The sequence below is a fragment of the Physcomitrium patens genome, chromosome 10 (assembly GCF_059467195.1).
Source record: "Physcomitrium patens ecotype Gransden chromosome 10, ASM5946719v1, whole genome shotgun sequence".
NCBI lineage: Eukaryota > Viridiplantae > Streptophyta > Bryopsida > Funariales > Funariaceae > Physcomitrium > Physcomitrium patens.
The window spans coordinates 5,680,661-5,693,868 of NC_143419.1; the positions used below are offsets into that span (position 1 = coordinate 5,680,661).

Here is a 13,208-nt window from a genome sequence, read left to right on the forward strand (position 1 = left end):
TTTAGTGTGTGGCTCTCATAAGAGCAGAGGCTTTCATTCAAGATCAAAGAACCTTCATAATGAGTCTCATGGCTTCGTTGCCTGTAATCAAGGCGAAGATTGTAGTTTGTAACTTAGCAATCTTATTTGTTGGGCTCATCGATGGCATTACATCTATTTTTTCCTAGCGCAATTCCAAAAATGATGCTAGTAACGAGGACAATCCAAAAGTATTGCCTCACAATTTGTATATACTAAAAATATTTTTGCTATGCATTTCTATCTATTGGCATATTTTGTAGTTGGAATTGGTTGGATGAAATGCTCACTCCATCAAGGATGTTGAGAATGATTGCTAAGCCATAGTACACGCCTATCACAACGAGATGACCTTCAAAGATGCCATTGATAAGTACTCCAATTCACAAACAAAATTTCGTGTCAGAGGGACTTATCAGGATGGTTGATTTTCATAACATCAAAATTTTTGTGGTAGTCTGGCCTTTATTTTTCTTAACACAAGCATTGTCAAATCCAACTTCTTCATGATTGAGTGGAAGAAGGACTAGTATTGGCAGTGCCTCACAAGCTTCTTACTTAAAAATATCGTGCACTCAATTCAATAGAGTCTATTGAATATGAGAAAGATGGATGTTTTAGACAGATTTGTAGATGAATTTCATCCATTTTAATTTATCTAAAATAAAATTTAGCCATGATCCTAAAATAAGCTAAATTAGGTATTTTACAAAAAATCCTAGTTGAAAGAAGTCTGGTCATAATTATTAAATAAAATTGTTATTATATGTATTTTTTTAATTATTCATATATACATATATATATATATATATATATATATATATATATTAGTGTATATTTGTAATAGAACTTTATAGTTTTGCAACATCTCAATTTAAAATTAAATTCTTCAATAATATTAATGAAATTCATCATTATAATTTAGTTACATATATCTACAATTTTTTTTATTTTTATTTTTGGTGTAGAAAAAAAAATACTATAATCTACAATATCTTATAATATTAAACCTCCACTAGTCTTAATGTATGAAACTTCATAAGATATTATCTTGGTAAAAGAATTAGTTTAGAAAGAACATACATTTGACATATCTACATCTTTATCTACAAATAAGAAAGAAAATAAAATAATAAAAATTCTATTAATATTTCTATAAGCTATTTTATTTTAACATATTAAACATAGTTTTTATTTACTTATTTATTTATTTTTACAAATACTTTGACATATGCTTTTAATTGATTTATGTACAAAATATCTTTAAATTTATATTTCAAATTTTCATAAAATTAAGTATTTTTCAAATCTAAATAAAAATATTTAGGTCTTTGAAAAGTATGGATATTATAAAGACTCCAATGGTAAAGAAATGCAAATTATACATAATGTAATGTATACATGTAATATATGTATGATAGTATTTTACTAAAATAAAAATAAAAAACATTTAAGTTATTTAAGATTCAAGTTTTTCTATCTTTATATACAATTTTAAAAAAATTATACAAACTTTATGAATTTACATTCATTAAATCTTAAGTTAAACATATTAAATTGTAAAACTTTATCACTATGATAAGAAAACAAGTCATTCTTGATGATGAATTATCTAAATTAGTATGTATTTTAAGATATAGTTGGAACAATAATGTACTCACAATTATTTATTATATATAGATGGCAATTATCAAGAAGACCTTGCTATCTTGGCAAGAAGATATATTGGTTGTTAATAGTGGAATGAGTAAAAATTGTTTTGTAACATCGATTGCCTTATTCAAATATACAATTTTTCTAGAACAAAATTGAAGGAAAACGTAAATGCAAAGATTACTTACACATAAACAACATGCAAAGTTGTAAATAATTAGTGACACCCCATCAATTTTTTCATCACTGAGTTCAAAACAGAGCAATGCACTGTAAGGACAAGTAGAAACGTAACAATGAAGACAGATAAAAAGTGCTAAAAAAGCTCAAATGATAAATGAACATCAAGTTTCAAACATGCGTGAAGATCTGTCCAGACTTGCTGCAGATACTTTAAGCTAGGGCATGAGCCCTGCATGTGGGTTTAGACGTTCATATACCTTACTCTTGGTTTGTGTTACAATGCATGCTTAAGATCTAGGTGAAAAAAAACAAAAGGCACTAGCTATGAGGATAACAACCACCACAAACATTACAATTGTGGGGAGGAGCTCGAAGCCGCTACAAGCAACACTTCAACCTAAAGCTGCAGGACAATTAGAAAAGCCTCTAAGAACCTCACTTCTGCAAACCAACAAACAAAGTCAGCTGTGGAAATAAGCCTAAACCTCGTCTTCATTTAGTAGCATATTAGGAACACCTTTTGTCACTGGAAATCGTCGGCCAGTTTCTGGACATATCAGAGCACCTTCCTCCAAATGGACCTGCCAGTACATACACGAGTAAACAAGTTTGAGCATAGTAGTGTAGATTGAGAGAATACATTCGGTAAATGCCGGAGTTTTGCATATATTATTGCTAATAACTGAAATTCGAAAATATATATACACATATATTGATAAAGAGCCCTCAGAAACATAAAGTTAAAATAAAGCTCAACGCAAAATGTGACGAGTATGGCCACATGACTTGTGATACTAACAAAGAAACAAAGGAAAAAAGAAAAAAACAAACAAACAAAACAAACAAAACAAAAACAAACAAAACAAACAAAACAAAAACAAACAAACAAACAATTAGACATAATAACAACCTGATACGCAATCCCACTTAGTACAAAAGAAATTTAATTCAGCGTGGACTTATTGCTCACAGTATTGAAGATTAGAAACGTCGTCAAACTACAACGGGATTGCGCATGTGATCACAAATTCTTGTCACACTATTCATAAATCAAAGCTCAAAAAATAACCACAAATTTACCTCAAGCAGCGCGTGGTGAAATTTTCGAAGAAATTCATCATCGTCCAACATAACAGGCTCGACCTGGTCGGGAATGTTATTCACACCAACCTACAGAACAAAACCAAGAATCAACACCTCTGCAAACATTGGTTCTCGAAAGCACGCAATCAACTTACATCCTACAACCTTAAGTAGCAATACTTCGACTACAAAATCCGTTCCCACGGTTCGGGCTCAAGTCCAGAGTCTGCCCAGCTTCTGCCCTATACTACTGCCGCGACGTAAGCACTGGGTAAACAGAGATGTCTTCTAAAACGTGGGCAGTAACAAGCATGCCACAAAGAGCCAAAGTTGGTGAAAAAAAATCAAGTCATCTCACTCAACGACACAACGCGAGCAACCCTAATTCTTTCTACAACAAGGGAAGAAAAATATTAGAAATGCTCCAACACAACAATCCAGCCTAACTCATGAAGCGAGTTCCTACACTCTGCGCCGCCTCGTGAAACGCCTTCCAGTCAAGTTTAGGGAAAATGTGTCTCAAGAAATCCGCATTGAGCTCCGACTCCTTGGTCTCCAGGCGCGTGTGCTCTATTCCTAGCGGAAATCCTTTCGTCACTCCCTTGATGTTGCACGCCAGCATGTTGTGCGTGAGAAGCCTCATCTTGACCAATTGGCGTCCAATACTCCTCCCACAACCAATCCCTCCGTGGGTTTCTCTTTCTCTCTAGCTCACACACACACACAAACCTGATGCTAACAACCTTACCGGCAAGATTCTACACTGGATCGGACCCCACAACATTTGCGCTTCTCCAACCCTAAATGCCAAGGCTTCACAGCGAGTTTCGTCGTAGTCATCTTTATAGCGTAAAGATTTCCTCTCGAAATGCTTCTTTCCTCGAGGTCGGATTTTCCTTCAAATCTGCGTTGTTCCTTCCTCGTAAAAACGTATACTACGTCAGAAATATATATTATATGAATGTATGTATTTGCGGTTATTCATATACGACGAATATAAAAAGCTAATACAGATTCTGGGTGGAATGTGCCGTCGCCAAATTTATGAACTAGGCCCCATATGTTGGAATCGTCGAAACGTTGCCGCATGGTCGTTGAAGTGCGTGCTTGTGGTTTGCTAATGTGAGCAGTCGATGTAATCCGTCTTTGGCTAATCACTTAGGAACTCTCTCGTCTTACCTTCTCGCTTTGTGTTAGGAATTTGTAAAGAACCTTGAGAAAGCTACGGTGCTAGGAGTTTTCGATTCATGCCCTATGTTGCTGAATCAGACAAAAAGGCTCGTGACCATTTTAATGTAAGTACATAATTATTTTATGATCTTTCTTCAGTTGTTGTTTTCTATTTGGCGACTTGTTGTATGGTTCGGTGTATCTTGCACTGCTTTTGGTAATGTCGATTGGAATATTCCTAATTGTTGGCGAGCTGATGTGAAATAGCAGGTTACGAAGGAAAGGTTTTGTGGGGAGTTCTAGTTTGGTTCTAGCTGATTGACTGCTGAAAATTCCAGAGAGTGCGAGATGGAGGTCGTCGAATCTAAGGGCGTGACTGTGGATAACCCACAATCCTGCGATGTCGGAAGAGAGAAGATTGCAAATAGTATGTATATGGCTTCTTTGTGAAGTTTTCTGTAGAAATTTCGCTATTGCTAGGTGAGGACGTCTCTGCTACTGGAGATGCATGGATTGTATGATATGAGCTTCTCCGACATTGTTATGCAGTCTTGACGAGATCTTTCTAAGCTTGTGGCGTATCAAGCTGTTTGGGATTCTGTTGCGGAAATCGTTGTAGATGACACAATCAGCCCAATTAAAAAACTATATCATAGTTATTAGAAAATAGAATACTCCTCTATCTGGTACTGGTCACGAGGAAGTATGTTACAAAACACTGAAACGAATTCCCTATCTTGTTCATATCTGAACTCCAATGTGGAGAGGCAGTTCTAACGCTAGAGTGCAAAGGCATCTTAGGGTTCGCAATCTGGAACGTCTGATAGAAGGGGTTGAAACTTAATTGAATATTGTGATGCATCTATGCAATGAAAGATGATACTGGACAGGGAACACTTTTCCGAACAAGGAGGTTCGTCCTGTTAAATAACTTGTTTGTACTTTATGTAATTTGCTTAGCCTTGAAGTTGAATCAAGGGCGAAATTACTCAGCTGATTTCAGATGTTGCGCATTCGCAGAGAATGAAGATAGAGAGCATAACATAAACTCAGTGCTTAGAGATGACGATCTCCAAGCTGTCTTGGCAAAAGTAAGCCTATCTTCTGATAGAGACGCATGTGCACTGGTGTGCAAGCGATGGAAGGCTATACAAGACAGTAATAAGAAGAGCATGCGCTTGCGCGCAGGACCTGTCATGCTGGAGAGGATTGCAGCTCGTTTCTCATCCTTGACTAGCCTTGATATGTCACAAAATTCTGAATTCCCAGGCTGGAAGGATTCAAATCTCAGTTTAGTTGCCCAAAGCTTCAGTCGCTTGGAGCGTCTAAATATAAATAACTGCAAAGGTTTGTTTCATTTCTCAGAGAGGCCTGATAATTTTTGAAATTCTTGAGTTTCGTTTTGGTCTTTCTAGGCTTACATAGGAATGTACTTTGTCACTGACGCTAATGGTGGATGTGTTTGCTCAATATCATGTGAAATTCTTATGAAAGATGGTTATAACCACATTCATAACTTCTGCGAAAAGTTTTGATTATCCATCAATTGATATCGTTGATATTTGAGTGCCGCAACTTGCAGGAATCAGTGACAAGGGCCTAACAGCAATTGGTCAGAAGCTTTCAAGTTTACAGTGGTTGGATGTTTCTGGCTGCAAACAAATTACAGATCTGGGAGTGGAGCATATTGCAAGCAGATGTCATGGTTTGCGGGTTCTCTATCTTAGTCGTTGCAAGCTCATCACAGATAATTCGCTTGCTGCTCTTTCACAATGTCGATTCTTAGAGAACCTTGTCTTGCAAGGTTGTACCAACATAGGTGATGATGGGCTCATCAGGCTCTCAGAGGTGATCATTCAGCCCTTGTTATTCTACTCGTTTTCATGTGGATAGTCGTGCAATGTTGCTGAAGTCTTGCTTCCAAGTGGCCAAGAAGAGCTGATTTTTTTAATAATTTCATGCTTAAAATTTGAGGCATTTACAATTTTCTGTTGTGACAGAATATCCATCTTATCCTCCTTCATTCACTAGCTACATTTTCAAGTTTTATCCATTTTCTCCGAGGCTTGACTATTTGGTCACCTGTTCTTTGATTCATTAACCCAGAAATTGTTTCGTTTGTGCTTGCAGGGGTGTTCTTCTCTACAGGTCTTGGATTTGGCTAAATGTGGGAAAGTAGGTGACATTGGGGTCAAGAGCATCGTTCATGCATGCTCAACATTTCTACATACCTTGGTGTTGGAAGACTGCCCACAAGTTGGTGATGTTGGTGTGATAGCAGCTGGAGAGTGCTGCCAGTCTTTACATACTCTACTGCTTGGTGGTTGTCGACTTTTAAGTGACTTTGCTCTTGATGCTTACTTCAGAAGACACACCAACCTTACCAACTTACAAGTTGAGTTTTGCATGAAGTTGACTGACAATGGCATTAAGGTTGTATTCGCAAATTGCCCTTCCTTGGAAGTTTTGGATGTCAGATGTTGCTTCCTACTTACAGACATGTGCTTTGAGACTCTCAGGCTAGGTGAGAACTGCATAAAAGAACTAAGAATCAGTGGATGTTGCGGTATAACTAGTGAGGGAGTTAAGAAAGTGGCAGAGTCGTGTCCACAATTGACTTTCATAGAAGCCAAATATTGTACACATATTTCCACTAATACCATTGTTTCTATAGCTTTTCTTGATGGTTGTCGAGTCGTTTTAGACAAAGAAACCCTATTGTTCTAGATTGATTTTGGAACCAAAATTATTGATCATGTTCGCATAATGCATATGATCATCATAGTGGTGTTCTATTTCGTAGGGAGGATCCAAAAAACAGTGTCATATGAAAATTTGAGTGGGAAAGTTCCGACTTTTTTAGTTACTGCAATCGATTACATGGTGCAGATTTTGTTGTATTGTTTGTAAAGTTGCTTTCCATTGCTCTTGAGATATTCAAGTTTTTAGTTGCTTAAGGTTGTATGAATCGAAAAGAGCTTGTGTATAGGTTATTGTATCTTAGCTACTATATTGTAAAACATCTTTCAAATGTAAATCTTTATTACAAAAAGTTTTTTTTGGTTTTAATACTTGGTAGTTTTGAATGTAAAAAGAATTGTAGTTGTTAATTATTTTTGATGATATTATTTTTGATAAGCAATTTATGCTTATCTTTCAATCAATACACTTTCTTTTCAATAATATTAATTTATCCTCTTAAATCTCCTTTTAAAGTTTAAAGACATCAAAGATTATAATCAAAATAAAATTAGAAATCTTTAATATTAATTATATTTATTTTGTGATTTAGTTTAAATTTTGTTCTAGTTTATGTATGCAATGGTACCAATAATAATTGCATTCAATCATTAAGATGTAAGTGTAGGTATAAAAAGGACATTTTCTATAATTTTATAAATTTATATTCTTTTTTATTTTTCAAACAATAATAAACATGTACTTACTTTATTTAAAGAATAAGAATTGTGTATGTGTGTTATTTATTTATTTATTTATTTTTTAAAATTTATTAATACATGATCTAAATTAAAGGAATTTATCACCCAAGTTCATCTTGTAACTAAGCTTTAATCATTGAAAACAATCTCAATTAGAATTTATAATTATTTTTATAAGTATAAAATATAATACAATTTAATTTAAAGAATGTTAAATGCATCCAAGTTTTTACTAAAGCAACCTATTTATAATAAAGAATATGATAATCATGATGAATGTAGTTGGTTTTCATTGATTTCAAATTCAATAGTAGAGAAATAAATCTAGATATCATTTTTATTTCATGATGGTTAAGATGGGTGGGTCAATTTAGTAAAATCCTAGGCCTATTTAACATTCTCCATAATTGAATAATTGAATTAGTAATTAAAACTTAAATATTAAAAATTTGATATTATAAATAATTTAAAAAAAAATTATAACAACATAAATAATCATCTTAAATAATATACACATAAAAGATTAAAATATTAAAAACAAAAATTCTAAAAATTACTAAAAAATTTTTTTAAAAAATTGTAGCCAAAATTAAATTTATAAGTTTAAGATAAATTTATAACTTTGGAATCTTTTATTATATTTTTATTTTATTAATGAATTATTTTTTAGTATACTTTTGTAATTTTTAAAATAATAAGGTACTTGAATATTCTTATTTATTAAAATAGATATGGTTAAAAGTTTTGAATATCTCATATATAATATTAATATTCAAAGAAAATTATATATTAAGTATAAAATTAAAAAATATAAAAATTTCTAAGTTGTGTTATAAAAATATTTGTAAATTTTTTCTCAAGTATTTTCTTTATAGATATATGATTAATTTTAAAATAATATACAGTTTCTATTTGGATTCATTTAAAATCTATTATATAAAAAAATTATAGCATAAAATATTATTGGTGTTAAATTTTATAACTTCTATGGCAATTAGATACTATCATTTAAATTAGAATATTTTTTCTATTTTATAATATATCTTCTTTAATAATGTTATTAAGCTTCAATACCTTGGCATGTCTAAGAAGGTCAAATTTATGAAGTGACTCAAATCATTTGGTAATGCTATCAAGCTTGACAACTATGATGTATCTAAGGTAGTTAAAGATGTAAGGTTGTGAAATTCATTTTGCAATGATGTTAGATTTTAGCACTATGATAGATTTAAGGTAGTCAAAGATGTAAAGATTCTCAATTTTTTTAGCATTGGTATCAAGCTTAAATACGTCAATAAATCTAAGGTGGTCAAATATGTGAGGTGGCCTAATTTATTTGATAATAATATCAAGCTTGAACAACTCAATATATCTAAGATAGTTAAAGATGTGAAGTTGCTTAATTCTTTTGGCAAGGATGAAAATTTTAAGCACCCCAACATATTTGAGATAATTAAAGATGTGAAATTATCCTATTTCTTTGAAAATCAATTGTCAATATTGATTTCATTACCCAAAGATGAAATTGCTCTAATTTTAAAAGAATTGTTTGTTGTTCATCAAAAGTTTTATCTCTTTCTTTTGATGCAATATAAAAACATCTTGAAAAGGAATCTAATAAACTTTGTTATTTTTTTGGTCAATAAATAATCTTAAATTCAAATTTTAACAAAAACATGCTTCAATGGATTTGGCAGCAATTTAAAACATGTGCTAATATAAAATACTTAAGGTTCTTATGATATATATATATATAGATAATGACACCACTCTTAAAATGAATCCACAATTGCAAGAAGCTCTTTGTCATAGATCTCATAGCTAATCTTAATTGCTGAAAATTATCTTAAATGAAAAGTTACTAGATGATGTTATGAATTTGCTCCTATTTGTAAGAGCACAATATCCAAAGTAAATTTTGATACGTTTTTTTCAATAAAAAATGCCTTAAAGAAGTTGATGCAATACAAAATCAATGCAAAAATAAAAGTTATCTTTAAAGCTTCAAATGATGCTTTCATTTCTTTATTCTATTCAAGTTTGACTTTATAAACCAAAAGTATCAATAGAGTTATAACTTGGAAAAAATTCTTAATAAAGACTTTATAATAATTATAAAAAAATAAAAAATATTTGACATCTTTTATTATTTTTGGAATCTTCTATTCTATAATAGTTTGAACTTTCTTTGGATCTATCTTAAGGCCATCATTTCAAATGATAAATTTTAAGAAATCAATTTAAATTTTGTAAAATATATACTTTTCTATCTTGGCATATAATCATACATCTCTAAGTTTTTGTAACACACAACAAACATAAAGTTCATGCTCTTACATGTTCTTAAAATAAATTAAGATATTATCTAAATAACAAACAAAAAAATCATCTAAAAATTCTTAAAGAAATATCATTCATAAGATGTTGAAAATTAATTGGTATATTTGTGAATCCAAAAAATATGGCATTATATTCGAAATTTCTATACCTAGTTCAAAATTTAATCTTCTATTTTTTTTTTTAAAAAAAAATATCTATCAAATTATATGCCCATTGTACATCTATTTTGAAACAAATCTCTACTTGATTCAATTGATTAAGAAGTCTTGAAATCAAAGGTAGAGGATACATATTCTTGATGTTGATTTTATTGAGTCTTTAATAATCTATATATATATATATATATATATAATGATTTATCTTTTTTTATTTATTTATAAATAAGATAAGAATTTGTATAAGAAATTCAGAATGATATATGAAATTCTTAGCTATATTCTAATTAATATGTGCTTGAGTACAACTAATTTGTTTCATGACAAACTAAAGATTAGTCCAAATGCTGATTGAACTCTTTGTTAAAGATCAATTAAACAATCATAAGGACAATACATTAAAAGAATATTTGTATTTTTTTTTTCAAAAATATCTTGTCAATCTTGGTATTAGCTTGGAATGCTGCTTGAATTCTTCTACCATTAAAAATATGTAAGTCATAAATAGCAAAAGGTGACTCTTTTTTTGCAACATACATAAAAGCTCTTGTACTTATCAATAAGAATTTTGTATTGTTTCTTTGGATAATATTAAGTAGTATGATTTTTTTCTCCACAATATAAGCAAAAATCTTTTTAATAATATCAAAGAATTTTTTTGATCAATGAGAGGTTTAAAATATATTATATCAATTTACATAGATTCTACTTTTGATGAATAAAGTTTTAAAAACTTAAGAGTTGCCATCATGACGTAACTTGTTCCTCTCTAATCAAATCTTTGTTCTTGCCATCTTTTAAAAAATCAATTATTGTATGCAATGGCTTGAATAATAAATTATTTTAATAATTTTTTTACATTATTAATAAGAAATATTTAATATTATCTTTTAATCTATATTAAAATTTATTAATAAAGACTTTATTATTTCAATATATATTACAAAAAAGTTTTAGAATTCAATGGCATATATGATAATTAAATTTAATCCTTATTATAAATATAAGAATTTAATCTTTATTATTATTTCTTAATAATTTTATTTAATGTGGCCATAATTACTTTGAAGAATGAATTTAGATTATAAAAGAATTTTAAATTCTTTTCCATCAAAAGTATAAATTAAGAAGGATTAATTCTAAATAGAAAGGCACTTATGAATCAAACTTGAATAAATCTATTATGATATTTGGGAGAATATAACATTATATAAAACTTAACTTGTTGTAAAAACCCTTAAAGTTTTGATCTTACTCCATTAAATGTTTTTGGTATATTGATCGTTTTGTCAAGGACATGAATCTCGAAGAAAGAAAATCCTCAATATATTCTTGTATTATTGAAATGAACTAGAAAGTCACTCAAAGATTATATATTATTGAATTAGAATGACTATTGCCAAAGATAAGAAGACTAGCAAGTCTTAAAATAAGATTAAGGACTAAAAAAGACTTAACAAAAGTGAAGAAGGCTTCACTCTTGTTTCCATATATACTCTTAACTAGGAATTATGTGGCGATGTCCTATAGGACCTCAAAAACATGTTGACTTTGCAAGACATATTGTCGTGATGTAACATGACTAATAGGTAAAAAGGATAAAAAATATATTATATTATAGAAGATCTTACTTCAAGTATTATAGCAAATTATCTTAAAAAATAGACAATAGTCCAAAAGAAAGTAGAATTAAAGATTTAAATGCTATCTTTTTACGAAGTAGACTTCTATTTACTTTGTAAGGCTATAAATAAGATAAAATAAGATAGATTAGAAAAATAAAGAATATAAGCATATGTAGGAAGAATTTAGGAGTTAATTGAAATAAAAATTAATTCAAAAAGACAAAATTTGATATCCAAAGAGGACCAATTATTAACCTAGGTCAAAATCAGACCCTGAGGCACAAAACCAAGCACTTATAACAACTTCGGGGTTCTTTGATAGATCAAAGAAAGAAATTTGAAAGCAAACTTCATAAGGTTCCTTTGAGCATTAATTTTGAGGAAATTGAGTATGTAATGACTTTGTAAGAGCTTTGCAAAGTCATAGTTGTTTTAGGTGATTCTAGAATTTGTGAAATAAAAAAGATATTACATTTTGGAGAATTTCGTGAGTTTGATAGTAGATCTATGGTTCAAAATTTGACAACTTAAGAGAATAGTTATTAGAAGTGTATGTTATAAGTTTGAACTTGATCAAATGGTTGAAGTGAAGGCCATGAAATTTCAAATAGGTTGAAGTCTCATAAATTAGACTTTGTAAGGTAGTTTGGATATCTAAGATCTTTAGCAATCTACTAATTGGATTAGAATAAAAATTATATTAAAAAGTAAAAGACTTGATTTTATATATACATGTAAAATTTGAGAAAAATTAAATAATTTGAGAAGGAGATATTAGTATTGAAAATTCAACATTTAGATTGGAGTAGGAGGTTGGCCAATACTTGAGCGGTGTTGTGATGTAACACGATTAATAGGTTAAAGAGTGTGGAGATTATTATAATTTAAGAAATCTTAGTTCAAAATATTAGAACAAATTATCTTAGAAATATAGTTAATAGCCAAAGGAGTAGAAAAATTAAAAGGTACCAATGCTGCCTTTTAGAAAGGTGACTTCTACTTACTTTGTAATACCATAAGTAAGGCAAATCAAAGTAGATTGGGAAAATAAATGATATAGGAATCTTTAGAAGAAAGTTAAGAGTAAATTCTAGAAAAAAGTTACTTAAAAAAACTAGATATTGATACCCGGAGAGGGCCGGTTATGAACCAGGGTCGAAATCAGACCCTGAGGCACAAAACCGAGTCTCGACGACGACTCCGGGACTCTTTGGCAGATCGGAGAGTGGGATTTGAGAGAATATTGGATAGGGTTTCTATGGGCGTTGATTTTGGGTGATTTGGAGTTGATATGAATTTGTAAGAGCTTTGCAAAGTTGAGTTTTTTTTTCAGATGACTTGGGTTTTATGAAATAAAATAGGGTTTATGTTTTGAGTGATTTCAAGAGTTTTGTTGCAGATCTATGGGTGAATTTTTTTGAATTCATGGTTATAGTTATGTTGAATACATGTTGTAAATTGATCTAACGGTTGAACTAAGAGATATTAAGGTTTAAGTGAGTCAAGGTCTCAGAAAGTAGAATTTTAGGTCCAGTGAGGGT

At 30.5% G+C, this 13,208-nt stretch overlaps 2 protein-coding genes across 7 annotated transcripts; one reads left to right on the forward strand and one right to left on the reverse strand.

The window, feature by feature from the left end:
* Window positions 1-2,060: 2,060 nt before the first annotated feature.
* On the reverse strand, window positions 2,061-3,711 carry LOC112287563 (multifunctional methyltransferase subunit TRM112 homolog A). Its single transcript, XM_024530660.3, has 3 exons — window positions 3,404-3,711; window positions 2,935-3,024; window positions 2,061-2,435 (listed from the first exon to the last, which is right to left on the reverse strand). The coding sequence occupies exons 1-3, from the start codon at window positions 3,578-3,580 to the stop codon at window positions 2,334-2,336; spliced, it is 369 nt and encodes a 122-aa protein (XP_024386428.1). The 5' UTR covers window positions 3,581-3,711; the 3' UTR covers window positions 2,061-2,333.
* A 166-nt stretch (window positions 3,712-3,877) lies between these two features.
* On the forward strand, window positions 3,878-7,007 carry LOC112287562 (uncharacterized). Of its 6 annotated transcripts, none has more exons than XM_024530654.3 (5): window positions 3,878-4,232; window positions 4,375-4,534; window positions 5,128-5,454; window positions 5,690-5,955; window positions 6,238-7,007. In XM_024530654.3, the coding sequence occupies exons 2-5, from the start codon at window positions 4,456-4,458 to the stop codon at window positions 6,832-6,834; spliced, it is 1,269 nt and encodes a 422-aa protein (XP_024386422.1). In that variant the 5' UTR covers window positions 3,878-4,232; window positions 4,375-4,455; the 3' UTR covers window positions 6,835-7,007. The 6 variants fall into 6 exon arrangements, with proteins under 6 accessions (XP_024386422.1, XP_024386421.1, XP_090109695.1 ...); XM_024530653.3 differs by having other exon boundaries at window positions 3,879-4,232; window positions 4,378-4,534; XM_090253569.1 differs by having other exon boundaries at window positions 3,880-4,232; window positions 4,375-4,587.
* Window positions 7,008-13,208: the final 6,201 nt, after the last annotated feature.

Excerpts from the sequence above, each read along its gene's own strand:
- LOC112287563 (XM_024530660.3), bottom strand. The coding sequence starts at position 3,580 with ATGAGGCTTCTCACGCACAACATGCTGGCGTGCAACATCAAGGGAGTG. Across the intron at positions 3,025-3,403 it reads TTCACGAGGCGGCGCAGAGT|GTTGGTGTGAATAACATTCC; the intron begins GTAGGAACTCGC and ends TTTGTTCTGTAG. Across the intron at positions 2,436-2,934 it reads TTCACCACGCGCTGCTTGAG|GTCCATTTGGAGGAAGGTGC; the intron begins GTAAATTTGTGG and ends ATGTACTGGCAG.
- LOC112287562 (XM_024530654.3), top strand. The coding sequence starts at position 4,456 with ATGGAGGTCGTCGAATCTAAGGGCGTGACTGTGGATAACCCACAATCC. Across the intron at positions 4,535-5,127 it reads AAGAGAGAAGATTGCAAATA|AGAATGAAGATAGAGAGCAT; the intron begins GTATGTATATGG and ends GCGCATTCGCAG. Across the intron at positions 5,455-5,689 it reads AAATATAAATAACTGCAAAG|GAATCAGTGACAAGGGCCTA; the intron begins GTTTGTTTCATT and ends CGCAACTTGCAG.